This window comes from Miniopterus natalensis, chromosome 10 (assembly GCF_054644295.1).
Source record: "Miniopterus natalensis isolate mMinNat1 chromosome 10, mMinNat1.hap1, whole genome shotgun sequence".
NCBI classification, from domain to species: Eukaryota; Metazoa; Chordata; class Mammalia; order Chiroptera; family Miniopteridae; genus Miniopterus; species Miniopterus natalensis.
In genome coordinates, this window is record NC_142090.1 from 44,149,714 (window position 1) to 44,166,194 (window position 16,481).

A 16,481-nucleotide genomic window follows, 5' to 3' on the forward strand; every position below is an offset into this window, starting at 1 on the left:
GCTCAATAAATATTTGTGGGATGAACAAATGTAATAAACTTAATAATCTTGCATATTAGAGTGTAGTGAGTGTGTGCTTTGCCCTGAAGAAAGTGCTCTTTATTGTGAGTGCTAGAGAGGTTACTGACAGTTTGCAGAGGATGGAGGATAGAAACATTTAAAAAGTGGAAGTTATGGAGGGTTTTGGAATACAGATACCATTAAGACTAATATGGCCCTTTTTTAAGATGTTCATTTTGTGGGAAATAATATGAAGGGACTGTCAGTGGTGTATTAAAATTTTGAAAACGCTAAACTTTATTTTTGTTGTGGGTGTAGAGGAAGCTTATTGGTGAACCTGATATTATAATGAAAAAGATTTTAAAATACTGTTAAAATTGTAATATTCCTAATCTCATTTGGCTCATTTGGAGTGTAAAGGAAGCAACTCTTTATTTTATTTATTTTACTTTATTTTATTATGTTTTTAATATATCTTTATTTCCGAGAGAGGAAGGGAGAGGGGGAGAGAGAGACATCAATGATGAGAGTCATTGATTGATCAGCTGCCTCCTGCACGCCCCCTACTGGGGATGCAGCTCTCAACCTGGTCATGTGCCCTGACCAGGAATCTAATCACAATCTCCTGGATCATAGGTTAGCCATGCTGGTCGAGCCAGAACTCATTATTTTAGTATTCCCTCCAAAGAATTGTATAGGATTTCAAGTTCATGTAGTATTAGTAGATTTCATTCTCTACCCAGTCATAGAATCAAGCTTCTGGTCTGTAGAGATTTTACTTGACATATGAGATACTGTCATTACTATCATGGACAGTGTATTTTTGCAGTATAATATTTCTTTAAAACTTTTTTTTTAAAAACCTCATAAAGTTCCACCCTTTACCGCCTTCCCCCTTTTTTTTTTTTAAGTTGATCACTTGTTCTTGCTTTGAGTAGAATGCTTGAATATGTATATTAGGATTTTTCTGAAATTTTCTTAGGGAAATTTTTGAGTTTTCCTTAGGGTAATCACATTGGGGCCGTCAGGGTTGTTTTATCTTTCTGATTGAGTTCTACTCAGTCTCTTTCATGTTCACAGGATTTCCCCCTCCCCACTTTCTCATTTAAAAGTTATATTGCATTTCAATCTTTCCTTTTGTATAGTTCCTGCTTATGTAAACAACACTAGTGTGAATTCTGCCTCTCCTAGTGTAGCAGTTTGCACAGCTGTTCTGGTAAGTATGCTCTCAGCTCCTAGGCCCACAGACAGAATTTAACAAAATATATATTAGCCCGGCCAGGTGTGGCTCAGCGGTTGAGCATCGACCTAGGATCCAGATGATCAGGGTTCGATTCCCAGTCAGGGCACATGCCCAGTTGCGGGCTTGATTAATGACTCTCTCATCATTGGTGTTTCTATCTCTCTCTCTCTCCCTCTCCTTTCCTCTCTCTGAAATCAATAAAAATATATTTAAAAAAACAAAACAAAAAAAAAACAAAAAAATATATATATTAAGTGACTTACAATCATTGGTGCTTTATATACTTTTTTAAAAAATATATCTTTATTGATTTCAGAGAGAGGAAAGGAGAGGGAGAGAGAGAGATAGAAACATCAATGATGAGAGGGTTATTGATCGAGCCTGCAGCCGGGCATGTGCCCTGACCGGGAATCGAACCCTGATCATCTGGATCCTAGGTTGATGCTCAACCGCTGAGCCACACCCTGCCGGGTGGTGCTTTATTGTCAGGAGCCAGCCTGAAAGACGAACAAACCTGAGTTCGAGCGGTGGGAATTAAAGAGACAGACAAAGTTATGGGATCAGGAGGGCTGCCCTCCAATGAGGTACAGCACCAAATGGCTTCAAAGCCTTTATTATATAGTGAGTAACAAACAATTAATAATGAGGTGAGGGTGATACAGAGTAGTTCCTTCAAGGCCGCCTGAACGCTCTTTCAGAGTAAATACCCTGCCTCCTGCATGAGCTCAGACCTTGGTAATTATCTTTATCTTGGCTTCTAATGGGAACTTTTGGGGAGGATTGAGTCCTCGACTCCAGAGCCTCAGGCTATGTGGACCATGTCCAGACACATAGCGGGCTCTCAATATCAAGGGTCATTGTGGGGAGGGTTGAGTCCCTGACTCCAGACCCTCAGGTGACGTGGACCATGTCCAGACACATCACCGGCTCCCAACACTTTATATACTTTAATAATTAATGTCTGTGATAGGACCATGAGCTAAAACAAATAAAAACTATAATTTCATTTGAAAGCAAAAGTGAGATTAGTTAATGAACTTGTCTTTGCAATTAAATATAACAAGAAAAAGATCAGGCAAGGGTCCACAAGAATCAAGAAAAAGACTTCCAAAAAATACCAAAGGTATATTTATTTGGTATTGGCAGTGCTTTGAGGGTCTCTTAAAATTAAGTGGTATTTGAAAGAGAACACCATGTTTAATCATTAGCCCAGAGAACAAAAGAAGCGTAAGAAGTTTTGGGGTTTTTTTTTCTCCAGTCTGAGCAATAACAACTCTGTGTAAATCATCCATAGTAAATATTAATGACCAACAGTTAAATCGGAACAGTTTTACAGACCTTTGACCGAGTCATCATTTTTCAGCTTTACAGACAAATAAACTGAAGCTTAGAGAGGTTAAGTGACCTTCTTAGTAAATGGCAAAACCTAGATCAGGCTTCACTTTATACCCTACAAACTGCCGTTTACCAAGTAAGAGTTGAAACCAGTGGTTGATACTTCAGATCCATGGTCCGCTAATATTCTCATTCCACGGATGTTGGGCATAATAGTGCTGTCCTAAACCTAGAATTTTATTCACAAAATCACTGATGAAGGCATAGGGGAGAGTGAGGAATTCAGGTGATGCCCTTATTCTGACACAGGTGACTGGTAGGTAGTTGGTGGTAACATTCCCTGTGGTGAGAGGTGCAATTTAACAGAAGTGCGTTTATAATGGGAAATGATGAGATTAATTTAGGGCATGTTGAGTGAGAGCATTTGATTCCACCTCTTACTAGCTCTGTAAATGAGCAAATACTTTGTAGTTTTGTAGTGCTAAGATGGGAATGATAATGATCCCTCTGTCATAGGGTTAAAGTGAGGCTTGAATGAGCTCACTGCATACACTTCATTGTTTAGCTGTCTTTATGATTGCCTTGGACGTTAGGCGAGAGTTGGAGATGGAGGGGTACTAGCTGGAAAACTTGGGAGTGAGAAGGGAACAGGACTGGAGAAGGAACCTAGAGAAGCCCAAATTTAAGCATCAAGTGGAGAGGGAGGGGGAAAGACTGTCTCCAGAGGCAAGAAATAAGCAAGGAATAGGAGTTTCAAGGGAAGAAAGCAGTGATCCATGTTGTGTTGGGAAAAGATACCAGGTAGGGCCAGGCTTGAACAGCTGTGATTTGGGCAAAGAAGCCTCTGTTGACCGGGCATTTATTTCATTCACTGCCGTGGCTTGTCACAGTACTGGGAATAATGTCTGGCACAGGGATGCTTGGTAAATGTTTGTTGAGGGGAGGAAGCGCGGTGCTGAAGAGTGAGTGTTAAAGTAAGTGTGGATTTCCCTTAAGAGGGTTGCCATATTAAGGAGAATGGTTATAATAAGTGGTCTTGTTGTCACCAGAAAGAAGTTGAGATTGAGGTGAGTCTGCCCTGGTACAGTCTGTAATGTGTGGGTTTTTTGACTTTTTGCAGGAAAGATTTCATAGCATAAGTCCAGGTGATTTTTTAAAAAATATATCTTTATTGATTTTAGAGAGGAAGGGAGAGCTAGAGAGAGAGATAGAAACATCAATGATGAGAAGTCATCATTGGACACCCCCAGCTGGGGATCAAGCCTGCAACCTGGGCATGTGTCTTGACCAGGAATCGAACTTCGATCTCCTGGATCCTAGGTCGATGCGCAACTGCTGAGCCACACCTGGCCAGGCAGTCCAGGTGATTTTGAAAGTACATTTAATAAAGCTGGGGACAGTGAAGCAAAGGAGGGGCTTAAGAGAAGAGGCAAGATCATAGCAACAGGAGTGAGTCTAGACGGAGGTCCCTTGGCCCTTTGGAAAGGTAAAGAAGAGTCGAACCTAAGCAAGGCTGCCTTGGCCCTTTAGGAAAAAAGTCATAGAGGCAGAAGAAGTGAGCCATCTGGGCTGCATGGACTCAGGAAACAAGTCACAGAGGCAAAAGAAGGGCCCTTGGAGACAAGTTTAGAGGTTAGCCCTGGACAAGCTGCTGCCCTGGTTGCAAGTCTCCTGGGAACCTTTAGAGCTTAGGAGAAAGAAAGCAAAGATACACCCCTGAGGAAAGAAGAGGTAGGGGAAAGGCGTGGTTGTGCTCCACAGCGTCTGCTGCGTCTTTTGTCTTAAGAGCTTTTATGTGTTTTCTAATAGCAGGAATTTTAGGGGAGGTCTCAGGGTAGGATTTCAGTAGAATATTCATCAGCTTTCCAGGTGTGTCCTTTGATGTCCTGATAATCAGAGTGAGCCTATAGAGGGGATAGGAGTTAGGATCTTTTCCTGGTTAGTTTCACCTTCAGAGAATGTCATTGAAGAGGGACCAGACAAGTGAGCCAGTGTGCCCCCTGCATGGTCTGGAATGTGTAAACCATTTGCTCCTAAGTGTCCTTGGTTAGGAAAGATGAGACTTTGCGTTTAATTATCTGACTGTAAATTGCTCAGTCAGTTAACTATCTGTCTCAGTTTCTCCATTCCACTTGTCAAGGAATTCTAGCTTTTTACTATCTTGCCTCATTGTGAATATACTGGAGGGAGGTGTGTCTGTCAGAAGACCTTGCTTACTAGGGAGGGCCAGGCAATGTGGAGGGCTCTCATAAGAGGAACTCCCCTGACCTGGCGAGGTTTTCTCCAGCAGCAACCAGGAGCATAGACTCACAGACAGTTGGATTGGTACTTGGTTGAGGTTTAGCAAGGATCATGGAGCAGAAGGACTAGTGAACAAGAGTGTTGAGTAGTGGCTAAGAGTTATTGAGGTTTTGGGCACTTGAACAAGTAAAGGTGGAAGAGGTGGTGTCTTGGGACTGGATATCTTGATATACTTAAAGAACAGGTGATGGGAGAGAGGGAGGAGTAGAACTGAAAAGATTGGTGATTTGATCAGAGTAGAATAGTTTGTATATCTTTTTATACTTTGCCTTTTATTATAAAAAATATTAATGTAGAGAGAATGATGTGTTCCCATCACTCAGTTTCAACAATTTCCAACTCAGCCAATCTTGTTCCAAATCTACACCCACTCTGCTTCCATTCACCACTGGTAAATTATTTTGAAGCAAATTCCAGACTATATCTTTTCAACTATAAATAGCTCAGTTTCTGTCTCTAAAACATAAGGATTCTGTTTTTAAGTGTAACCACAGTAACATGATTTCACCTTTAAAAGTTGACAATACTAGCCTGGCCGAGCATGGCTCAGCGGTTGAGTGTAGACCTGGGATCCAGGCGATCAGGGTTCGATTCCCGGTCAGGGCACATGCCTGGGTTGTGGGCTCGATCAATGACTCTCTCATCATTGATGTTTCTATCTCTCTCTCTCCTTCTCCTTTTCTCTCTCTGAAATCAGTAAAGATATATTTAAAAAAAAAGTTGACAATACTACTAATGTCATCAAATATCCCCAGTGTTTCAGTTTCCCTGATTGTCTAATACTTTTTTAATTATATTTTTTTAATTGATTTTTGAGAGAGAGAGGCAGACAAAACACATCGATTTGTTGTTTCACTTATGTATTCATTGGTTGCTTCTTGTATGTGCCCTGACCAGAGATTGAACCTGCAACTTTGGTATATCAAGACAAGACTCTAAGCAACTGAGCTACCCAGCCAGGGCCTCATAAATGCTTTTTTAAACAGTTGGTTTGCTTAAATCAGGATCCAAAAAACGATCCATCTATTGCATTTCTTTGTAGGTTTATCTGTAGGTCCCCCTTCTTTTTTTCCTTTGCTGTTTATTAGTTGAAGGAACTGTGTCTTTGTCCTTGTAATTTCCCATTCAGGATTTTGCTGATTGCTTCCCATGGTGGCATTTAACATCTTCTTTCCGTGTATGCCATCTAAATTAGTAGTTAGATATAGAGTTTCAATCAGTAAATATACATCACACATTATAGCATGTACTTTCAGGGGTACACAATATCTGGTTATTTCTCTTTGTGATGTTAGTGGACATTGATGTTTATTGCCCCAGTCCACAATTTCATTAATGATTTGCTACTTAATGTGTCTTTGATCTCTGTAGATAGGGAACTGTTTTGGCACCTGTTTCAGGAATTCTGCAACATATCTATTAATGCTTGTTACACCAGGCTAGATTCTCTGGCATGTACGAAAGAAATAATACTCTCAAAGAATCTTTAAACTTCTTTTTTTTTTTGTAATCCTCACCAGGGGATATTTTTTCCATTGCTTTTCAGAGAGACTGAAAGAGAAACATTGATATGAGAGAGACACATTGATTGGTTGCTTCCCATACGCGCCCCAACCAGGGCCGGGGATCGAGCCTGCAACTGAGGTATGTGCCCTTGTCCAGAATAGAACCCTGGACCCTTCAGTCTGCGGGTTGACACTTTAACTACTGAGCCAAGCCGGCTAGGGCTCTGCAGACTTTTTGAGGGAGAAAAGGGGACTAGTGTTTATTAGGGCCTACTGTTCTAGCCACTTCATGTTTATCATCTCATTTAATCTTCATTACAGTTCTTTGACACATATCATTACCATTTTACACCTCAAGAACAGGATCTTGGAGAAGTTAATAATGTACTTGGACCAGTTACACAGCTAGAAAATGGTGAGGGAAAAACACAGTACCCAAATGCCTGCATGGGCAGTGTAAATGAAAGAGGTAAAATGGGAAGACATAACAGTCAGGGCTTCTGGCCTTCCGATGAGTCTCAAAGGACAGCTGAGAGACCAGGGTGATCTGAGATTGGTATAGAGGACCTTTTGTTGGAGAGCTCGTGTCAACAGTCAGACTGGGAATGGGCACCTGTTGGGGCTGGGCCTGAGTCATTGGAGGTGTGTGTAAGATAATGGTTCATGGCACTGGATCATGGACAGTACCAAAGCAGAAGGATGGAGCAGTTTTTCTGCAGAGGAAATAATTGGTGTTTCCACCAGGGCTTATAGCCATTGGGTTATTGAGAAGGAGACTGATGAGTGGTTCTCTGCATACTGGGAAGGAGGTAGAGGTCTAGCTGACTATAAAGTCCCAGTGCCAAGTGCAGATATGGTTGTTATTTCCTGTGCTCTCCCTGCTGAGAGTTCAGGCCGCTGGAACGGTATCACAGTCTGTCTCTTGGTAGATCTTGTCATGCCAGCTGGAGACCCTGTATCATTGTTGGAGGGCCATTGAGGGCTTTTACATTGTGACACAATGTAATGACGGGCTACAGGTCATCTCTCGGTTGTCCTCTATATATCTGCAACACCACAGGACTATATGTGGGCTTGTCTTCTCCTACCACCTGCTCCTCTTCCTGGGGTCCTCGTGTCCACTCAGGTCCCCAAGACAGAAAACCCAAGTCATGCTGGGGTATTTCCTCTTTTTTCCTCATTTGTCACGGAGTCTTGTTCCTAGCACCTTCTGATTATCCCTGAATCCGCCCCTCCTTTCTGTTGCCCTTGCCTCAGCCTTAGGTCAGGTTGTACTGATGTCTTGCCTTGGTCACAGCTGTACCCTGTTAGCTAGTCTTCCAGCCTAACCTCTGTTTCTCTTCTAAGGATACCACGAAATCTCCTGACTTACGAAGGTTTGATTTGATTTTCAGAATGTCATTTCCTCCGTTCCACCTGGTGTGGCTTCCACCCACTCTCTGGCTTTGACTACAAACTCTCCTTGTGTGTTGTGCCTTCCACGATGTGTGATGAACTCCTTGGGGTTCTTGCAGCACTCCATGGTCTCCCATTCCTCCATGCCTTGACATAGCCAGTATCTTCTTCCCCCAAACAGCGTCCTCCCCCTTTTCCACGGCCTTACTCCTTCCTCAAAACTTGCTCGGGTGTTTATTTTTTGACTTCCATTAGAAAGGGTGACTTCTCTGACCCCATCACCTCTAACATCTTCTGAGGTTTCTCTGTGTTCCCATAGTCCCGACCAAGTGCTCCCTGGATCTCTTCTGTCTCCCTTGCTGGTGTGCAAGCTCTCTGAGGGCAGCTTTGTTGATATAAAGTGAGAATGAAATAGCATCAGCATTTCATAAACCAGCATTCTTTTTTACTATACCTTGCTTAGAACAAGTAAAGAATAAATGCCTTCTTTTTTGAATTAGAGATAATTTTGTATAGCTAATTGTGTTGTACTTCTGTTCCGGTTTCTTGGTTTCTTCCACTTTATTATTATTTTTTTGTCTTTCAAAGGAAATTGTATTTACTAACATTTATCTATATATTTTCTCCTGTTTTTGGAGCCATCGTGATCCTTTTTTCTGTCACTTTTTGCAGGTAGTATTTGTCTTTTTCTCTACCTTTTTTTCCATTCTTTATTTTTAACTATTTTAAATTTTTTTAAAATATATTTTTATTGATTTCAGAGAGAGGAAAGGAGAGGAAAAGAGAGACATAGAAACATCAATGATGAGAGAGTCAATTGGTCAAGCGCGCAACTGGGCATGTTCTCTGACCGTGAATCGAACCCTGATCGCCTGGATCCTAGGTCAACGCTCAACCGCTGAGCCATGCCTGGCCGGGCTATTTTTGACAATTTAAAAATACAAGATTAACCCAACCAGTGTGGCTCAGTGGCTGAGCGTTGACCCAGGAACCAAGAGGTCACTGGTTCAATTCCTAGTCAGAGGCACATGCCCTGGTTTCGCGCTTGACCCCCAGTAGGGGGCATGCAGGAGGCAGCTGATCGATGATGTTTCTCTCATCAGTATTTCTATCTCGCTATCTTCTCCTTTCTTCTCTCTCTAAAATATCAATAAAAACATTTAAAAAAAAATACAAGATTAGATATGGATTCTTAAAATTTAGTTCATTATTATTCTGCTATAGATGCTTCTGTAGGGGGATTTCTTATTAACTGAGCCTTGAAAAACTAGAATATTAATTTTCTGCTTATTTACATATTTATGAATATGTTTACTAAGTTCATTAGATGTTAATTTTAGCATCTCTCTATATAATTAATATAGGAAAAGCCTTTATTCTTATATTACCAAGAGCATCAAATAAGATCAAATGGTCTTAGATAAATGTGTTGGCTTTGATTGCCACAGGTAACTCCTCTCTCAAGTTGCTCTGTCCTGGGAAGTATGAATGTCTTCTTAGATTTTTTTCTCAGTAGATTGTGTATAGGCCCATTAAATGATAATCTGTTTGGGGTTTTTTAGGTCCTCAACCTAGGACACTTTTTCCATTGCTTTTTCAGAGAGAGTTGACGGAAGAGAGCGAGAGAGAAAGACATCGATATGAGAGAGACACATTGATTGGTTGCCTCCCACACGCACCCTGACCGAGGCCGGGGATCGAGCCTGCAACAAAGTACATGCCCTTTGTTGGAACTGAACCAGGACCCTTCAGTCCATAGTCCGACACTCTAACCACTAAGCCAAACTGGCTAGGGTGATAATCTGTTTTTTTAATTGTGGCAAAATACACATAACATATATAACATCATCTTAACCATTTTTAAGTGTACAGTTCACATTGTTGTGAAACCATTATGCAGAACTCTTTGTAATTTTGCAAAACTGCAACTCTATACCCATTAATCAACTCCGAATTCCCCTTGCTTTACATATATATATATACACATGTGTACATATATATATATATGGTATGGTATGATTTCATGTCAGTAAATGTATTTACACACTATTTTTATGTAATCAGTTATTCAAAAGGATAATAATGTACACGAAACAAAATCCAGATGATACAACTATGGCATTCAGTAAAAACAGCAAGTCCCCCTGCTGTCCCCAGCCATCTATATCCTCTCCTAGAAGTAACCACCTTTCCCAGTTTCTACATATTGTTCACATGGTTTCTACATATTGTTCAATTCATGTACCCCAGGCATTATTGTTCTTGATTTTTTACTAATATAAAAGCACTGAGATGAGTATCCTTACTGCTAAAACTTTAACCACTTTCTTAATTATTTTCTTAAACTAGTATTTCTGAAAGTAGTATTTTGGGGGCAAAGGGCATATATATATTTAAATATATCTTTATTGATTTCAGAGAGAGGAAAGGAGAGGGAGAAAAAGAGATAGAAACATCAATTATGAGAGAGAGTCATTGATTGGCTGCCTCCTGCACGCTGCCCCACTGGGGATTGAGCCTGAAACCTGAGCATGTGCCCTGACCGGGAATCTAACTTTGATCCCTTGGATCATAGGTCGATTCTCAACTGCTGAGCCACGCCAGTCGGGCAGGGCATACATATTTTTAAGGCTTTTGATGCATACTGCCAAATTTTTTGCAGAAGTGTTTTGCCATTTTTTCTGTGCCACCAAAAGTATATGCCAACAGTGGGAAAAATTGTTGTTGTTATTTTTTACACACTTTTTTTTCATAAGATTTTTAAAATTGATTTTTAGAGAGAGAGAAGGGAGAGGGAGGGAGAGAAAGAAACATCAATGTAATAGCAAAACAGATTGGGTGCCTCCTACACACCTCCTACTGGGGTTTGGGGATCAAGCCTGCAACCCAGGCATGTGCCCTGACCTGGGATCCAGGCAACCTTTCAGTGCACAGAATGATGTGCAACCAACTAAGCCATATGGGCCAGGGTGGGAAGAATTATTTTAATAAGTGATTTATAGTATCCTAGGGACAAAGTTAACTGTGCTTCTGTTTGCAGAAACCCACTTAATTAAAGACATGATTATTACTTTCCTGCTCTGTCTTCCTAAAAGGTTCCCGTAAATGTTTTCTTGGAGCATTACAAATGGAAATGACAGAAATGACTGGTGTGTCACTGAAACGTGGGTCCCTAGCTGTTGAAGATAATGACAGTCAGGCCCCAGCTGAGGAGGCAAAAAGACAGAAGTTCTCAGAAGGCTGTCTGATCAAAGGCCAGGATGGGCTAGAAAAGAACTCTCCACTCAGCAGTGAAAATGTGCCTGGGCTACCTGAAATTGTAAGTGCTGGAAAGATTGAAAAAAATTCTGATGCCCAGTTGGAAGAAGAGGAAGAGGAGGAAGAAGATGGCCTTTCAGAGGAGGGTGAGGAGGAGGAGGAAGCTGAAAGTTTTGCAGACATGATGAAGCATGGGCTCACTGAACTTGATGTAGGCATCACCAAGTTTGTAAGTTCTCATCAAGGATTCTCAGGAATCTTAAAAGAAAGGTATGTTTATTTTATGTACAAAGTTATTGTTAGTTATATTGGTTGTTTTCTTTAGAAAGAAATCTGCAGTATAGTCTTCTATTTATTTCTACCCCCAAGGATTAATTTCACAGGTAGTCAGAAAGGATGAGACTGCCCAGATGAGTAAATGAAACCACACAGTGTTTGTCCTTTCCCATCTGACTGACTTACTTAGCATAATACCCTCAGGTGTATTCATGTTGTTGCAAATGGCAGTATTCATCTTTTCTTATGGCTGAGTAGTACTCCATTGTGTGTGTGTGTACACACACCACATTTTCTTTATGCATTCTTTCGTGGAGGGACATTTAGGTGGTTTTCCCTGTCTTGACTACTGTAAATAATAACTGCAATGAATGTGGGGCATATATATCTTTTTGAATTAGTGTTTTCTTATTCTTCAGATAAATAGCCAGAAGAGGAATTGCTGGATCATATAGTAGTTCTCTACTTAATTTTGAGGAGCCTGCATACTGTCTTCCATAGTGGCTAAACCAATTTAAAAGCACAGGGTTCCTCTTCTCCACATCCTCTCCAGCACTTGTTATTTCTTGTGTTCTTGATAATAGCCATTCTAACAGGTGTGAAGTGATATCTCATTGTGGTTTTGATTTGCATTTCCCTAATAATTAGTGAAGTTGAACATCTTTTCATATGCCCATTGGCGATCTGTATATCTATCTTCCTTGGAAAAATGTCTGTTCAGACCCTCTGCCCATTTCTTAATCAGATTTTTTTGTTGTTGAGCTGTATGAGTTCTTTATGTATTTTGGATATTAACCCCTTATCAAAAATATTATTTGCAAATATCTGCTCCCATTTGGTTGGTTGCCTTTTTGTTTAGTTGATAGTTTCTTTTGCTGTGCAGAGCTTTTTAGTTTGATTTCCCATTTGTTTATTTTTGGTTTTGTTTTTCATGCTTTTGGAGTCAGATTCACAAAAACACCACTGAGACCAATGTCCAGAAGCTTAATGCCTATATTTTCTTCTATATATTTTATTGATTTTGGTCTTACATTCCAGTCTTTAATCCATTTTGAGTTACTTCATTTTTTAGTGTGGTATAAGATCTGGTCTAGTTTTATTCCCTTGCATATGGCTGTCTAATTTTCCTAGCATCATTTCCTGAAGAGACTTTCCTTTCTCCATTGTATATTCTTGACTCTTTTGTCATAAATTAGTTGCCTACAAAGTGTGAGTATTTCTGGGCTCTCAATTATGTTCCATTGGTCTGTGTATCTGTTTTTATGCCAATATTGTATTGTTTTGATTACTGTGGCTTTGTAGTATAGTTTGAAATTGGAGAGTGTATTACCTCTGGCTTCATTCTATTTTCTCAGGATTGCTTTGACTATTTAGGGTTTTTTGTGGTTTCTCACAAATTTTAGAATTTTTTGCTCTATTTCTGTGAAAAATACCATCGGGCTTTTGATGGGGGATTGCATTGAATCTGTAAATTGCTTTAAGTAATATGGACATTGTAACAATATTAATCTTCTAATCACTGAACACGAAATGTTTTTCCATAACTTCATGTCTTTGGTTTCTTTCAACAATGTCTTGTAGTTTTCAGTGTACAGGTCTTTCCCCTCCTTTGTTAATTTTATTCCTAGGTATTTTATTATTTTTGTTGCAATTATAAATGGAATTGTTTTTTTCATTTCTCTTTCTGATAGTTTGTGGTTAGCACATAGAAACAAACAGATTTTTCTATATTGAGTTTGTATTTTGCAATATAACTGTATTTGTTTATTGTTTTTAATAGTTTTGGATGGAGTCTTTAGAATTTTCTATATATAAAATCATGTCCTCTGCAAATAATGACAGTTTTACTTCTTCATTCCCTGTTTAGATGCCTTTTATTTCTTTTTCTTGCCTTATGGCCCTGGCTAGGTCTTCTGGTACTATGTTGAATAAAAGTGGTAAGAGTAAGTGAGCATTCTTGTCCTATTCCTGATCTTAGAGCGAAAGCTTTCAGTTTTTCACTATTGAGTATGATGATAGCTGTGGGTTATTATGTTGAGGTACTTTTCTTCTGTATCCATTTTACTGAGAATGTTTATCATAAATGGATATTTTATCTTGTCAGTGCTTTTTCTACATATGAGATGGTCATTTGATTTTTACCCTTCATTTTGTTAATGTGGTGTATCATATTTATTGATTTGTAAATGTTGAACCATTCGTGCATCCCTAGAATAAATTTCACTTTATCGTCGCCTATGATCCTTTTAATGTACTGTTGTATTTGATTTGCTAGTATTTTGTTGAGTTTTGTATCCGTATGTTTATGAGAGATATTGGCCTGTAATTTTCTTTTTGTGTGCTGCTCCTTGCCTGGCTTTGGTGTCAGGGTAATGTTGGCCTTGTAAATGAGTTAGGAAGTATCCCCTCCTCTTTAATTTTTTGCAAGAGTTGGAGAAGAATAGATACTAAATTTTCTTTGAATGTTTGGTAGAATTTACCAGTGAAGCCGTCTGATCCTGGACTTTTGTTTTTGGGGAGGTTTTTGATTACTCTTTCAGTGTCCTTACTAGGATTGGGCTATTCAGGTTTTCTGTTTCTTCATGATTCAGTCTAGGAAGGTTGCATAATTCTAAGAATTTGTCCATTTCTTGTAGATTGTCCAGTTTGGTGGCATATAGCCTTTCATAGTATTCTTGTATGATTTTTTGTACTTCTGTGGTATCCATTGTAATTTCTCCACTTTCATTTCTGATTTTATTTACTTGAGTCTTCTCTCTTTTTTTTCTTTAGTGAGTCTAGCTAAAGATTGGTCAATTTTGTTTATCTTTTCAAAAAACCAACTCTTCATTTCGTTGATATTTTCGATTGTCTTTTTAGTCTCTACTTTATTTATTTCTGCTCTAATTTTTATTTTCTTCCTTCTACTGATTTGGGGTTTCATTTGTTCTTCATCTTCTAGTTCCTTACGGTGTAATGTTGGATTGTTCAATTGAGATTTTTCTTGTTTCTTGAGATAGGCTTGTATTGTTATGAACTTTCCTCTTTGTACCACTTCTGCTGCATCTCAAAGATTTTTAGAATGCTGTATTTTTATTTATCTTTGTGTATGTTTTGATTTCTTCTTTTACTTCTCCATTGAACCAATAGTTATTCAGTAGCATGTTGTTTAAACTCCACATATTTCCAGTTTTCCCAGCTTTCTTCTTGTAGTTGATTGCTAGTTTTGTACAGTTTGTACAGAAAAGATGCTTGATGTGATTTCAGTCGTCTTAAATTTATTGAGACTTGTTTTTTGTCCCAATATATGGTCTATCCTTCAGAATATTCCATGTGCACTTGAAAAGAATGTGTATTCTGCTGGTTCTGGGATGGAAGTTCTGTAAATATAAAGTCCACCAGTTCTAAGGTATAATTTAAGGCTGATGTTTCCTGGTTGACTTTCCATCTGGATGATTTATCTGTTGGTGTAAGTGGATGTTAAAGTATCAGGAGGTCTTTACATTCTGATACAAAGCTAAGGTATGGCTCAAAATTCATTAAGAAACCAGAAACGATAACCCTGTATTACTTCTGAGCACTGAAAACTTCTTTTTAAGAATTCCTTGTTTTGCACAGTAGTAAAGCTTACTGTTGATAAACTTCTTCGTAAAATTAACAGGAAACAAAATGTTACTGCTCTGAAGGTTTGTGTTTTCTTTTCATCAGATACTCTGACTTCATTGTTCACGAAATAGGAAAAGATGGACGCATCAGCCATTTGGATGACTTGTCCATCCCAGTGGATGAGGAGGTAGGAGCCAGCTCTCCAGCAGAAGTCACCTTCTGTATAAAAATAGCACTGTTTAGAAATCATAGAAATGCAGAGCTTTAATAGCTTGAATTCTGTATGTGACTCACTGGGAGTTTTTATGGTTATTTTAAAGGATCCTTCAGAAGATGTATTTACAGTTTTGACAGCCGAAGAAAAGCAGCGTTTAGAAGAGCTTCAGCTTTTTAAAAATAAGGAAACCAGTGTTGCCATTGAGGTAAATGGTACAAAACTATATGACAAGGTTTTATAGGATTTTCACTGCTTCTTTTTGGGTAGATGTTAATAAGTGTCTATTTGAAAAATTGTAGTCATTAACAAAAGGATGATGTTGTCCTGTTTCATCTAAAAGGGCATTACGTACACTAAAAAATGTTTTTGTCAGTGACAGATAACCACTATCCACATAAACTATGGCCAAAAAAAAGTAGTTTAAAAAAAAAAGTTTCATATGACCACAAATCAACAAAGAAATCTGTTGTTTTGAACCTCATAGCGACTGTTAATATCATATAGTGTCTACTGGACAGCCTGATAGTCAGAGATGTGGCCCTGATAAGGAGGCCCTGTCCCTCCCTCCAGTGCCAGCAGCCTCTTGGTCTCAGATGGGGCTCTGGGAGGGAAAGGAATTGGGGGAAGGAAGTAAGAGAGTGTTTCTTTGCTAAGCCTAAGTCTACGTCTACTCAAGAAAAGGAGAGCTTGGCTACTATATAGAATAGTAAATTCCTTCTTTAAAGCTTTTGTTAACGAAAATTTTATTCTTCTCTATCAGTGCTGTCCAGTGGAATTATGTTTTTAATTTTAAATCCAAAAATTTAGAAGTGAAAAGAAACAAATGAAACTAATTTTAATACATTTTCTTTATTCTAATACTTCAAAATTTATTTCAATATAGAATTGATATTTTTAAAATTACTGAGATGTTTTTCATTGTGTTTTTCGTACTAAGTCCTTAAAACCCTTTGTTAAATTGATAGCACATCTAAGTTTAGACTAGCCACATTTCAAGTGCTCAGTTGTTACATGTGACTAGTGGCTACTGTATGGGACAGAGCAGCTCTAGGTGGTATTTATGCAGGGTAATGTGATACAGGATTTTAAGAATGTTGTAGCACGAGAGTTTTAGAATTTTAAGTTTATGTTCAATTAATTTTGTAGCATATTTTAACAACTTATTGGATTTGGGGGTGTCTGAAATTCCCCCTTCCATCACCCCTAGTTAGTAACAGTTTATAACTTTTCAGAAATCACTGTCTGCCTCCTGCCCCCATCTCCTCTGTTCCCCCCAACTAAAACTTCCCAAAAGTGTGTGATATTACAACAACTTTAAAGATCTTCAATAATTGAATTTCCTTATAGACAAAAATGTCAAGGAGAA

General features: G+C 38.9%; 1 protein-coding gene across 3 annotated transcripts in view; it reads left to right on the top strand.

Annotated features, from left to right (window-relative positions):
* PUS7 (pseudouridine synthase 7) overlaps positions 1 to 16,481 on the top strand; it is a 73,856-nt gene that overhangs the window by 1,526 nt on the left and 55,849 nt on the right. Inside the window, exons 2-4 of one of the 3 annotated variants that reach the window (XM_087821101.1) lie at positions 10,875 to 11,307; positions 15,001 to 15,085; positions 15,219 to 15,320. In XM_087821101.1, the coding sequence (XP_087677227.1) occupies positions 10,875 to 11,307; positions 15,001 to 15,085; positions 15,219 to 15,320 (620 nt within the window). Of the gene's footprint in view, positions 1 to 10,834; positions 11,308 to 15,000; positions 15,086 to 15,218; positions 15,321 to 16,481 lie in introns of those variants that run through there. The other 2 variants (XM_016204757.2, XM_016204755.2) reach the window with 2 other exon arrangements.